This window comes from Vanessa cardui, chromosome 15 (genome assembly GCF_905220365.1).
Source record: "Vanessa cardui chromosome 15, ilVanCard2.1, whole genome shotgun sequence".
Classification (NCBI taxonomy): domain Eukaryota; kingdom Metazoa; phylum Arthropoda; class Insecta; order Lepidoptera; family Nymphalidae; genus Vanessa; species Vanessa cardui.
This window is the reverse complement of record NC_061137.1, coordinates 7,193,149-7,207,789: the sequence shown is the minus strand read 5'-3', so window position 1 is coordinate 7,207,789 and position 14,641 is coordinate 7,193,149. Positions and strand designations below refer to the sequence as shown.

Sequence of the window (14,641 nt, the reverse complement as noted above, 5' to 3'; positions counted from 1 at the left end):
ATATGACATAATACTGTGAAAATAACCAAAATAAACTAAACGAGCGGTATCAATATCAGTTAATTGTCTAACTTTTCTAACCGCGTATGTTGCGGAGCTGAGTCTTCCTGTTAGGGATGATAAATGAGAAGTCCACTGAAGTTTGGAATCCAATTCTATTCCTAAAAAGACCGTAGTATCAGCTACTTCAAGACGGTCACCATTTAAAGATATACTATAATTTTGCTTGCTAACATTAGGTAGGGTAAAAACTACACATTTTGTTTTTTGAGCATTCAAAACTAAATTATTTACCGTAAACCAATTGTGTATCTGTGATAATGCACCGTTCACATCGTCATAGTCATTTTTTTTCCTGTCAACCTTAAAAATCAGCGAAGTATCGTCAGCAAACAACACTATATCACAAATACCCTTAACATAGAAAGGAAGATCATTTATATATACTAGGAATAGAAAGGGACCCAAAATTGAACTTTGTGGAACTCCCATTTTTAACGTAGATCCAGAAGACTTTATTCCATTAATGAAAACTTGCTGGATTCTTTGACTTAAATATGAAGCGATGAGATCAAGACCTTTAACACCGTAATATTTGAGCTTATAAAGAAGCGTTTCGTGTTCTACACAATCGAATGCTTTAGATAAATCACAGAATACTCCAATAGCATTCTGTGATTTCTCCCAAGCATCGTAAATATGTTTGAGAAGCGCAATTCCCGCATCAGTTGTCGAGCGACCTCTTCTAAAACCGAATTGCTCACCATGAAAAATAGCATTTGTACCGAAATGGACGAGAAGTTGATTTAAAATATTTTTTTCGAAAATTTTACTTAAGGATGGGAGTATTGAAATAGGCCTGTAATTACCGGGATCGCTTCTGTTTCCAGTTTTAAAAAGTGGTAAAACTTTACTACATTTTAACAAGTTAGGAAATGAACCCGTGTCCAAACTCTTGTTAAAAATTACTGCTATATACGGAGCAATATCGTATATGATGTTATTAAAAAATTTTACCGAAATGCCCCATATGTCGTTAGTTTTTTTAATATTTACAGTTTTAAATACTTTTATGACATCTATTGCAGAAACCGTTTCAAATGAAAAATCAATAACGCATTTAGAAACACTATTATTTAATAACCTAGCTGCATTTGATGTAGATGATTTTAAATGAAATGTTATTTTATGGGGTACTTTATCAAAAATGATTCAAATAAATTAGCAACCTCTAATTCAGAACTCGTGTATCTACTACCTGTGTTCAATTCTATTGGTATCATTTCCTTTTTGGGTTTTCCACTAACACTACTAATAACATCCCATGTGGCTTTAATTCTATTATCAGAATTCAGGATTTTTTTCTTTAAATATAAGGACTTAGCAGAAATGCATACTGTTTTAAAAATTTTGGAATATTTAATGACGTATTCTAAAAAGGCTACGCTTCGATTCCACCGCCTCATATCATATAAGTCGTATAATTTATTTCTACTTTTATAAATACCAACAGTAGCCCAGTCACTAAACTTTAATTTTGTGTTACTATAACATGATTTCATTTTAAATATATTGTTAAATTCTTTTAGTATTACTTCAAAAAATGAATTATAAAGCTCATTTGGATCCTGTGTCGTAAGATCTAGATTAGACAATTTATACGCCACAATATCTTTAAAACAATGTAATTTGTTAGCCGTTATTGGCCTGTATGTTATTTTTTTTAAATGATTTATTTCTTTGTGTTTTAATGAAAACTTCTGACCACAATGGTCACAAGTTAAATTATTTATAATTGATACTTCATATATTTCACAGTCACAGAACACATTATCAATACACGTAGAAGTGCCGTCGGTTATTCGCGTCGGTTCATTAACTCTATGAGTTAAATTAAATGACACAAACAAGGCGACCAACCGAACACTTAACGTAGTTTCTTTAAGTAAGTCGACGTTAAAGTCCCCACATACAATTATATATTTATTAGTTTTACATAGCTTTTTAAGAATGTCCTCCATAGTGGTTTCAAACAAATAATAATCTCCCGATGGGGGCCGGTACACACAGACTATAATGTACTGTGGAAATTCCACGCAGGATAGTTCGATAGTACGTTCGATAGAGAGGGCCACAATATCTTTTCGAGATTTACAAACGATATCATTCCGTACTAATATTAATGAGCCACCACGAATAGCACTCCCTCTTACGAACGCACTTGACAGTTTAAAGTTTGAAATATTAAATATGTCAAATTTTTTAACCCAATGTTCTGTGAAACAAAATACATGTATTTTATAACACTCCGAAAATAATTCTATTTCATGATCTTTGCCACCTATGCCCTGTATATTTTGATATATAATATTTAAGTAAGAGGGCGCAGATGTTGTCGTTTTATTTAGTTTAAACTATTAATTTGAGTATTTTTAATTTTGTCGGTGTTAATATAAATTAAATTATTATTTTTATTATACATATGATCCTTGGTAACATTACTTGTAAAATAATTTTTGATATTGTAGGCAATTAGGTTACCAATTTGTCTTATATTGTTACAATGATCAAAATATACAAGCACTTTTGAATCGTCAGTTAACAAACTATATTAAGATTTAAGAGAGGCTACCACCGGTTGTGAATGCAGATTGTACCGAGATGAATAAGGAAGATGCGATATTTTTCTTTTTGTGTTTATTTAAAAAAAACTCCATATTGGATAGACTACGAGTATATTAAAAGTCTAAAACACTCTAATTTACTGCAAAATTTTTAATAATGTTTAATAAACGTTTAATAATGACAATTTAAAATTTCACGCGAAATCGGGTCTTTACTTCGTATAACGTCACTTCTGTCTTGTACTTGTCCTCATTGGCTTTCATACTTATGCATTTTATTTCGACTTCTGAGATACTTTTTTGTAACAATTTAAAACGGACTACTCGATGCTCCGAAGAAAGCCGTATTGACGTATGATTCGTGCCAATGTGATCATCTACTTCAACAAAGTTTTCAAATAAAGGGTTTTTCAGTGGAGTTTCTGACACAAAAATAAGAAAAAAGTGTTTTCAAGTTGAAAAGAGAAATCTGGAGTCTGCTTTGACAAACCCAACTTCCATTTTTATTCGAAATACGCAATTAATTTTCGTTTCAATATTCACTATTTTACAACTATATCCTCAAATATGTAGTCATAACAGGAGTGACGTCACTGACAGCCAATTAGTGTTTTGAAATACGTTCCGTTTCACATTACTTTAATTCGTAATTATTGTTTTTAAAAAAAACAACGTTATATCAAATAAAGGCCTTACAGTGGCCCTTCTTTTATATTTTTAAACATTTTAATAGCAAAATTGTCGTAAATATTATTATTATTTTATTTATTTATTTTAGGAAAACATACAGCATAGTACAGTACATACTATTAAAAACAAAATAATTCTAACATATGCCAACAAAGTTTCCACAGTTGCATTAAAAATATGGAGTGAACTAAAGGACAAGTAATAAAAGTTACATATTATTAAAGTATATGAAATAAGGTAATCAAATATGAATCCAAGATTAACAAAAAAAAAACAATGGAAAACAATAAGCTCCAAATAATTTAATGATAAATATTGTTTTTTAACACTCGTAAGAACTTAAACAGATTTGAGTTATATATTTTTATAATATTTATTATAATTAGTACATGCTCTTACCAAAAAACGATTTTTGGAATAGTTAGTTTTACATATAGATACATAAAAAGTATGTTTTGAACGGGCAGAGGTATGTGGACATTTGATATTGATGTTGTTAACTAAGTACATTGAGTCGATATATGTAGTTATTTATAATTTTATGTAGAAAAACCTGATCAAAAACTCAAAACTCAAATAACTTTATTCAATATAGAAGCATTACACTTTCTTATTGATGGTCAATTGAAACACTACCACCGGTTCGGAAAGAAAATACCCTGACCTGAGAAGAACCGGCGAAAGAAACTCAGCGGGTTTTTTTTTTGTTTGTCTTATGTATTATATAAATAAACAATTTAATATGAGATGAAATAGCCAGGAGGCGATCGTTTCATTCCCAAGGTGTGCTATCGATCATAAACTCATTAATTGTATAGTAACCTTTTGCACACAAGCGTTCCTTAATAATTTTTTTAAATTTGGCAACAGAGGCATTTTGAACGCTTTCTGGGATCCTGTTGTAAAACCGTATATTGCCCCACAAAGGAGTTACTGACTCTACGCAGTCGAGTAACAGGAGTAACGAGTTTGTGTTTGTTCCTTGTACCAATGTTATGAGTATCACATTTTCTCATGAAATCATTAATATTTTTTCGTACATACATAACATTAGAGAATATATATTGAGAAGCAACAGTCAATATCTTGATTTCTTTAAATTTATTCCTTAACGATTCTTTAGCTCCTAGGTTATAGATTGCGCGAATAGCCCTCTTCTGTAGCACAAATATGGTATGGATAGCGGCTGCATTGCCCCACAGCACAATACCGTATGACATTATACTATGAAAGTAACTGAAATATACTAAGCGAGCCGTATCAACATCGGTACATAATCTAATTTTTTTGACCGCGAATGCCGCAGAACTCAGTCTACTCGCCAATCCGTTAATATGGGGGCCCCATTGCAACTTGGCATCAACAGTAAGGCCAAGAAACTCCGCAGAATCAATTGGATCCATCGATTCCCCGTTGATGAGTACATCGGCTTTTACATTTTGTACATTTGGTGTACTAAATTTCACAATTTTAGTTTTATTATTATTTAGTCTAAGATTATTTACGCTAAACCAATGTACTATATCAGCTATAGCATTGTTTACGTCGTCGTACTGTACCTGTTTTCTATTAATTTTAAAAACTAAGGAGGTGTCATCAGCAAACAATACTATATCATGTTTGTTCCCAACAAGGAAGGGCAAGTCATTTATATATGTGAGAAACAGAAAAGGTCCAAGAATTGATCCCTCAGGGACCCCCATACCAACTGAGACCCCAGGAGACCTTTTTCCTTTAACGTCAACCCTCTGAATTCTATTGTTAAGATAGGAAGTCAGAAGGTCGAGCGCCGATCTTTGCATTCTCTGCGAATTGGATCCAAATTTATTTTTAATCTTCTAATAAATTTGTTCTGTACATTTTCAATAGCCCTAATATACTTTGAATATTGTGGATTCCAAACAATTGAAGAAAATTCCAAATTGGACCTTACATACGCTTTATACAAAAGGTTATATTTCTAAATTCACTTCCGTGGCGAAATATGATACCCAACATGCTGAAAGCTTTTGCAGTAATTTTATTCACATGCCTGTCAAACAACAAAATTGAGCACTCCCAGGTCCCAATCTCGGTAACCCTCCTAATCGAATGATTGGAAATTGTGTAATCGAATAAAATCGAAGTTTCTTTTCTAGAAAATGTTATTATATAGCACTTATCAAAATTAAGATGCAGACAGTAAGACAAACAATATTGCTCTAAAATAACTAAATCATTTTGTAAATTAAAGCAGTCATGATTGTTTTTTATTTTAAATAATTTTGTACCATCTGCATATAAAAGAATATTTGGATTTTGATTTTTTTTACTGTATCATTAATAAAAATGTTAAATAAAAGGGGACCGAGATGAGAGCCTGGGGTACCCCAGATGTTATGGGGACAAACTAGAGATGTGTCCTTTGACAACAACTGCCTGAGTTCTATCACGAAGATATTATGTTAACCATCTAAGCAAATCGGTGTGTATACGGATATATTCAAGTATTTGGATTAGTAACGAATGTGGAATTTTATCAAATGCTTTTGAATAATCAGTATACACAGTGTCAACTTGATGATGTCTTAGCTATGGAGAGTAGCTAAGACTACAAATTCAAGGAGATTATATTCGCATGTTCCCCGTTATAGACAAGAAACTCAGTAGATCCTGTTTTTGACATTTAAAAATACAAAGTTATATAAAGTATTTAAAATATATGTATATGATATATATCAATGTACAAGTATTAGCTCCTCGCTTTTTTTTCACCAATTTCTTTCACCTTTACTAATACTATAATAGAAGAAATATCTGCGGAATTTTAGTATATAAACGGATACCGGAAACTTGGCATTATAAGCGTATCGTTACGACTCGTGCAAAAACAATGATAATCACTGATTCTTTTAAAATTATCAATATATCATACACATACATAATATTGTTATAAATATATTGTGACGCAACACTAGTCCAATCAGTCCAAAGCTATTCCTAACAACACCGTAGTATCGGCTACATCAAGACAGTTACCGTTTCATAATATATTATAATTTTGTTTTCAAACATTCTGTAGGTTAAAAACTTACACGTTTGTATTTTGAGCATTTAAAACGAAATTATTTTATGTGAAAAAATCGAGTATCTGTAATAATGTACTGTTCACATTGTCATGGTCAGTTTTTTTTCTGACGACCTTATAAAATATACCGTCATCGAACAACACTATGATACAAATACCTTTAATATAGAAAGGAAGGAGATGGACTGAAAATTGATCCTTGTGGAACACCCATTTTAAGTAGATCCAGAAGACTTTATTCCATTAGAAAAACTTGTTTTTGACTTTTAACTCGACTTGTACTCGTAAATCGACGTGTCAAATTGACGAAGATATTACAAGCTATATCAATTGTGTAAAAATCATATTCACATAAGAAATAAATATTGATAATTAGGGATAACGTACTTAATTCGTAAAACCAATCATGGTTTTACGAATTTTGCCGATGCTACATCTCATTTGTGTCGTATTCTACCAAGTAGTAGTAGGATTGAAAGAAATGCAATCTTTATAAAAAACTTTTTAAAATCATTCTGATTTTACCGATGCACATTAATGTCTCATCTATAGTACAAGCTTTTTAAATTTTTGCGCAGATTTTAATATAATGAACGAACGTTTTTATGGCCACAGAAGAGATTATAAATTATTGTTTCGACAGCTACTTTAATTTCAAAATTAGCTGTCTCTTCTTTATTGGAACGATATTTTTATCGAGTTAAAAATGACACATAAAGATGTATTATGTTGACACTATATATGTATGTGTAGCTTACATAATATGTAATGTTATACTAAATATAGACAAACTTAACGAGATAAACTATTAACGCTTTAGATCCTATTATACTAGTGTAAAGTCAGGATGGGTATAGTCATGAAGAAAACACTGCAATTAAAAAATATATATGTTTATTTGTGTAACAAAAAATAAAAAAATACACCTGTAAAACAGACTCTACCTATCACAAAATTGGAAGATATAAAATTGTAAAATAAAACTTAAAACAAAATAAATGCTCTATACATTTTGCTTATATCTATGAGTGGCACTGTACAATGATTAAAATAGCAGATTCTTATTGTTGAGTCGGCATGGAAACTGCGGCTTTTGTATGAGATACGTCACTTTGACGCCAGAATGACACAACGGTCTTCAATTCTGTGTAGAAATCAATACCTTGTTTGCCACAGAAGTGATTTGTACCTAAGAAACTACCTCGGCTACCAGTGAAAGAGAACATAGACAGTGGGACAGGGATGGGAACATTTACACCCACTTGTCCTACATCAATTTCTGAAGCGAATTTTCTAGCAGCAGCACCATTCGTTGTAAATATGGCTGTACCGTTTCCATAGGGATTGGCGTTTATCATTTGAATAGCTTCATCCAAGGTGTCAACGAAGAGACATACAAGGACCGGGCCAAAGATTTCTTCCTTATAACATTCCATGTTAGGTTTGACATCGGTTAGAATGGTCGGTCCAACAAAGTTGCCCTTTTCAAATCCTGATACTTTAACTCCTCTTCCATCAAGCACGATTTTGGCACCATCTTTAATGCCTGTAAATCGTGATTTTATGAGTATGTTGGTCAACCAAATCCTTTGTAAAATTTTTTCTATGCTATACAAATTTGTTTTATAATTATTTACCTGATTCAACAAGCCTGAATATCCTCTCCTTTGCCTTAACAGAAATAACAGGGCCCACATCAGTTCCAGGAACATGACCAGCGTTAACCTTAAGTGCCTGTGCTCGGTTCACCAGATCTGGAATCCATTCTTTCGCCTCACCTATAATGAAGAAATGTATTTATATAATTAAATTTTATAAAAAAAAAGTAAATGGAGATTGGCACAATATAGCTTAGTGTATTTTGGAATGAGAAGCCTACAATTTTATACAATTTTTTTACATATCTATATTATAATTATTATGTTGACTGAATACAAACGTACATAGAATAACTTTTATAAGATGTATGTAACCCAATGATGTTAATACACTTTGATTAAGTTTAGTTAGCTAGAATAAAAATATATAGGTTTTTTTTTTGTAAATGTTGTTTTTTTTATTTCTGTTCTTATTCTGATACTTAATTTGCTTGCTTACTTTTCTAACACCTTGGTAACTGTAGACTAGAAGGACTTCTATCTATATATATATATATATATATATATATATCTATATATATATATATATATATATATATATATCTATATATATATATATTGCTATATATATCTCACCCTATCGCGCCATTCGACGCTATTGGTCGCTATAGATTCTCGCGTCAGAGAAAGCAAGTGCATGTAAATCGACGCGTCAAATTGACGAATATATTAGGTCATGTGATATTACAAATTATTATGTTTGTGTAAAGATCATATTCACATGAGAAATAAATTTTGGTAATTTGGGATAGTGTACTCAATTCGGATGTGATCGGTTTTACGAATTTTGCCGATGCGACATCTAAGTTGTGTCGTACTATATGTATCTCTTGATTTCCAAATACCATGTTAACACTACAACAACAACTCACCAACAAAGACAGCAGTGCTGAGAGCCATGCAGCGCTGTCCTGCGGCCCCGAAAGCTGCGCCCGCCAGCTGATTGAGTGTGTGTTCTTTGTTCGCATCGGGCATTATCACACCATGATTCTTCGCACCCATGTTGCTTTGCACTCTCTTGCCTGTTAATAACATTTATTATCTATTGTTAGATATATTTGACGACCTCCATGGTCGAGTGGTGTGTACACCGGTTTTCATGGGTACGCCACTCTGAGGTCCCGGGTTCGATTCCCGGCCGAGTCGATGTAGATTACCATTAGTTTTCTATGTTGTCTTGGGTCTGGGTGTTTGTGGTACCGTCGTTACTTCTGATTTCCATAACACAAGTGCTTCAGCTACTTACATTGGGATCAGAGTAATGTATGTGATGTTGTCTCATATTATATTATTATATATTATATGGTATAAAAATAATTATGTACTCTATAATCTATAATTATATCTATAAAAAATAAGAACCTACTTGGCACAAAAGTACATTTTTTTAAACATTGTGTTAAACTCCAAAATATATTATATTTAAAAAATATACCTGCAGCTGAAGCCCTGGAGTAGATATGCTTTCCTGCTGCATCACCACCGACAAACGATACGGCCTTGATGTCAGGATTATCACAGAAGAAGTTTACAGTATCATGAGTTCCATGTACAACCTTTAAATGAGAAAACACTTTATATTATAATTATTTTCTATACAATTTATATACTTACTATATTATATTTTATTTTTAAATAATATTATGCCAATTCCAATTTAGATAATTAAAAAAAAGTTATATATGGAATATATATTAATTCTAAACAAAGTAATTATATAAGTTAAATTATTTAAATTTCATATATACTTTTGTTATATCATTATAATTAAGATTATGTTGTTATAAATTTGATATAATTATCCTAAAGAATTATATTAGTTAAAAAACATCTATACTGTTCTGTTCAAACTTAGTTAGTTTAGAATAGCTATTTTCTGCTCTAACTCTTCGACTATAAAATTAAAATTCTTTATTTATTAGCATACTGCATAGTGATTCTTACATTGACAACACCAGCAGGAGCTCCAGCCTCCTGCAACAGTTCCATCATCATAAGTGTTGCACCGGGATCCTGTTCTGAAGGCTTAATTAGGCAAGTGTTGCCTGTCACAATGGCTGGCGGGAACATCCATAATGGAATCATCACTGGGAAATTGAAAGCTGCCACACCTGAAATATATATATCATTTTAATGGTGATTGTGTTGTCCAGAAATGCCTATTCACGAACTCTCGCTATTATTCATTACACTCAAAAAAAAAACATCTTTATTCAAGTAAGCTTTTACAAGCACTTTTGAATTGTCCTTGAACAACTATTTTAAGTGAAGCTATCACCGTTTCGGAATATAGATTCTACCGAGAAGAACCGGTAAAAAGCTCAGTAGTTACTGTTTTTGAACATTTAAAAATACAATCATGTCAGTTAATTACAGTTATACATGTATGTAATTTATCCTGTCTGGAAGTCTACAAGTATTGATTCCACGCTTTTTTTTCGTCTGCATAATCTTGCACTGAATAATATGACTTCTTTACCACTTTATCTTTTCAAATGATTTCAATTTATGAAACAGCAAAGTTTAGAAATGACTATTGTATGTGTGTAGTTGTCTAATAGTATTAATTTGTTAATAGTTAATTGTTATTATATTCTGTATTTTATTTATAGCTCTACATTACTTTCAATTCAATCGACCCTTACGAATCATTTTTCTCATTTTAATGAAGTTAAAAAAACATTATTAAGACAAAATTGAATGTATACTAATTGATTTACTATGACTGGTATGCTCAAATGATTCAGGGAAAATTGCTGACTGTAAATGGACACTTCTGCCCCTAGACAATGGCGTTATATCCCTTGAGCCTATATTTACTGGCTCACTCACAGTTAAAACTGAAACACTACAGTTCTGAGTATCGCTGTTTAGTGATAGAATATCTGTTACATCTGTCCGGCTATCTAAATATACACCTAGACGTCCTACCATCAAGAGAAAAAGTGAAATCATTCAAACTGTACAGATGAAGAGATTACCTGCTACAACTCCAAGAGGAACTTTGTAGCTATGTGTGTCCATGTCCCTTGCAATGTTTTGGATACAGTCTCCTAGTTGCAAGCTAGTAATGCTACAACAATGTTCCACCAGTTCTGAAAGAAAAATATTCTAATAGTATCAATAGAGTATGTATGTATATTTAAAACAAAGCAGCAACAACAAAACATTATCATATAATAACAAGTTTCCCTAATTTTGCTATGGTATTATTTTGCTATAAATTATCTGTTATAATTGCATATAAATTTAGAATGTAATAACTTTCTAAATTTATAAGGTTTTGTGACATAAATCTTAAATTTTTTATATAAGTTGTAAAACTATGTTTATATATGGGTTAAATTTTAAATATTCTTACATAACATTTCTTATCTAAAGTTTCCTATCAGTAACCTTTAGCATTGATAATTATTTTAATTTTATGTACTCTCTTGTTATATCATTATAATTGGGATTATGTTATTATAAATTTGTGTTAATTATCCTTACGAATGCCTCTGAGTACATCTCCTTCTGCATCGGCAATAGTTTTGCCCTGTTCTTCTGTTATTTTCGCTGCCAATTTGCTTTGGTTCTCCCGCAATAATCGGGCAAATCTAAAATACACAGATAATTGGGTTTAATTTAATAATTGATGATTTTATCAACTACACATATTTCTATGATGTAACTTACTTGAACATAAGCTGTTGGCGAGTCATAATAGTACTCTGGCTCCATGATTTGTAAGCTTTTTTCGCAGATTCAAGAGCTGTGTTTAATTCTTCTTGAGTTGTTTCCGGTACTCTGAAGTAAAGAAATAAATTGTGGATGAAGAAATGTATGTGCTTGCTGTGAGCTGATTTTCTTACAATTTATTTTTATTTTCAATGGAATTAGCAATTCGAATTGACTAATTTAATATTCCTATTTAAATCGACTTGACCTTATATGTATAATGTGTATATTCCCATAATCTTTCTCTGTATTAAAAGGTTTCCTTGCAACTTGAAAAATAATCTTTACTATCACAGAAATACACAATTTCAATGTCAGACTATTTATGGCATAAGTAAAAAAGCAAATAAGAGTTTGAACAAACAATTCGCAATCAGTTATGATTAAGATAAAATTCTATATTATATGTGGATAATTATGAAACAAAGAAATAACATTTTCATATTCATTATTTAAAATGGTGTTAAAATTTATTAGTCAAACTAATGCCGTTATATGAATATTTTCCCATTTTACAAAAATATATAGTTTATTGTTCCTAAAAAATAAATTCTTTATAAAATATGCACTCACCATAAGATACTTTAACAGAAAATATCTTTCTCTACAATGAACATAAATAACTCATTTTATACTTGAATGGTAAAATTTTGCTAGTCATAGTAGGTACAAAGACTGTATTTTTAATCATTTACATAACTATTTAACATAGATATGTAGTAGGGATCTTTTAAGAATATAAAAAACAATTATTTTAGTTTTTCAAACAACTTAATATAACAATTCCAGGTAAAATTAATAAGTAATTTTGAATACCAATTAACAATTTTGGACAGCATTTATCAATTAAATTACTGTTTAAAATTTGGTAATCTCTTAACAAGTATTAAAATTAATTAAAAAAATTAAAATTGGCAAGCTATCAATTTTGAGTGTTTAAATTATAAACCGAACTGTGCCTATTATTTGTCAAATGGTCGTCGAACAAAGATATCATTTTTTTCAAAGTTAATAAGAGAATTTACATCAAACTTTTAATTTTCTAAAAGACTTGTAGCAAAACCACTAATGACAGAACTGAAAGTGCATTGAAATACTCATGCTTAGACTGAAGTGATTGAGTTATTACCTGCCAATTATTTCATTCGTAGCGGGATTAGTGAGGTCAATCCAGTTATTTGTTTTCGAGTCTACAAACTGGCCATCAATAAAAAGTTTTGTTGTAGGTGCTGAGCTGCTGTAGTTCCGACGTATGAGTAAGTGAGACTGAAACAAGTAATTTATATTTAATTTAATACTCGCAAGCTTCTTTTTAATTATCCTACAATTTGTACACTAAGATATCAATGAAATGAAAAAGACATTTGAATATAATAATTGTTATTTTTTTAGAAAAGAAAAAGTCGTCTGAAATAAGATGCATATCTTTATTATAAAGATAAGCTTAAAAACTCATGCAAATATAAATTAATTCTTGTGGAAAATGTTACATGATGCACTATTAAATATAATTTATTTTCTTTTAAAAAAAATATTTAGGGCTGTTACAAACATCGTATTGTGAATTATTTATCGGAACATGATGAAACTTCAGCCACAATTATTCAAGTGCGCAACAAGAACCTGGAGTAGGCTATGAATAATGTAGACAGTTTAAATACCAAATTGTCTGAATGATGTATATCTTTGTCTTACATTCTGAGTAGCACACATCTACTGAGAATTCAGAAAAACAAGCACCTACTATTTATAAAAACGCTACAAAGGGTTCTAGCAAAATAATAATATAAAGTTTATTGAGAATATTGTTCTACAGAATACAGAAATAGAAATTAATTGTTTAATTTATATTATATGTGATATAAGTGAACATGCTTGTATTTAAATAACGACTTATTAAATGAAGTTAATTGGAATTATTCGTAACAAAATATTCCGGTTTATAAATAAAACTTACTTCTGATTTGAGAAGTTTTAGCATCGCTGACGCCATTGCTATTATTTTTTGATAAAATACGTGCACTATCTACAGTGAGTTAGGAGGGTTGGGACCAAGTCGACTGATTAAAATACAAATGTGGTGTTCTGACCTTGAATTGATAAAATTAAATTATTCAAATCCGCTTGTCGTCAACGAGGGCTCTACATATATATGACGTAAAATTACGTATTTACTACAGAATACTGTTTACATTTTAAATGTCAAAGAACAAACGTTCCATTTTAGACAAAGATTTTTAATGAAAATATTTTTTGATGATGTGATTTATATTTCCTTCTTAAAATATTGTATTAATATATACAATATTTAAGTAAAACAGATTAAATAATACATTTAAAATATGGTTTGAATTACTCGATGAAAAAGGAAGCGTTCATCAAGTACAAGTTTGGCTACGTACGTCATGAGTTTCAAGTTTCTTAATGTCAATGTCTTAATATCTCTTGCCTTTGCCGAGACTGACATTTACTAAAAGATAATAAAGATAATGTTACCGCATGTGAATATAAAAAAGGTAATTTTTTGATGTTATTATGGATATAAAACGTGCTAATAAAACAAAAATAGTAAAAAATTGCGGAAAGAACATACACAAGATTACAACATAATTAATTTAAATTGAACAAAAAATGATGTTTAACTAATAATATATTGCATTAAAACATTTATTGCAATAATTATACGATTTAGGTAATTTAATTTTGAAGTTTACGCTTGTCATGCACATGTACCCGGGATTTTGTTAGACAGACAGACAAAATTTGTAAAGAAATATACTTTGGTAAAATATGTACCATGTATACATATATATGGATATATTAAAAAGCGATTATTATAATATTAAAAACAGACACTTAAATTTTATTATATGTATGTATAG

General features: G+C 30.5%; 1 protein-coding gene across 1 annotated transcript; it reads right to left on the bottom strand.

Moving 5' to 3' along the window:
• Positions 1 to 7,261: 7,261 nt before the first annotated feature.
• Positions 7,262 to 13,940, bottom strand: LOC124535696 (probable methylmalonate-semialdehyde dehydrogenase [acylating], mitochondrial). The gene is made up of 10 exons (XM_047112005.1): positions 13,717 to 13,940; positions 12,889 to 13,025; positions 11,718 to 11,828; positions 11,532 to 11,638; positions 11,021 to 11,134; positions 9,984 to 10,150; positions 9,475 to 9,595; positions 8,912 to 9,061; positions 8,019 to 8,159; positions 7,262 to 7,927 (listed from the first exon to the last, which is right to left on the bottom strand). The coding sequence occupies exons 1-10, from the start codon at positions 13,750 to 13,752 to the stop codon at positions 7,443 to 7,445; spliced, it is 1,569 nt and encodes a 522-aa protein (XP_046967961.1). The 5' UTR covers positions 13,753 to 13,940; the 3' UTR covers positions 7,262 to 7,442.
• Between the last annotated feature and the right edge of the window lie 701 nt (positions 13,941 to 14,641).

Bases quoted from the DNA above. Each gene is read 5' to 3' on its own strand.
- LOC124535696 (XM_047112005.1), bottom strand. From the start codon at position 13,752: ATGGCGTCAGCGATGCTAAAACTTCTCAAATCAGAA. The intron at 10,151-11,020 runs GTAATCTCTTCA...TATATATTTCAG, and splicing joins TCCTCTTGGAGTTGTAGCAG to GTGTGGCAGCTTTCAATTTC. The intron at 9,596-9,983 runs GTAAGAATCACT...TCTCATTTAAAG, and splicing joins CTCCTGCTGGTGTTGTCAAT to GTTGTACATGGAACTCATGA.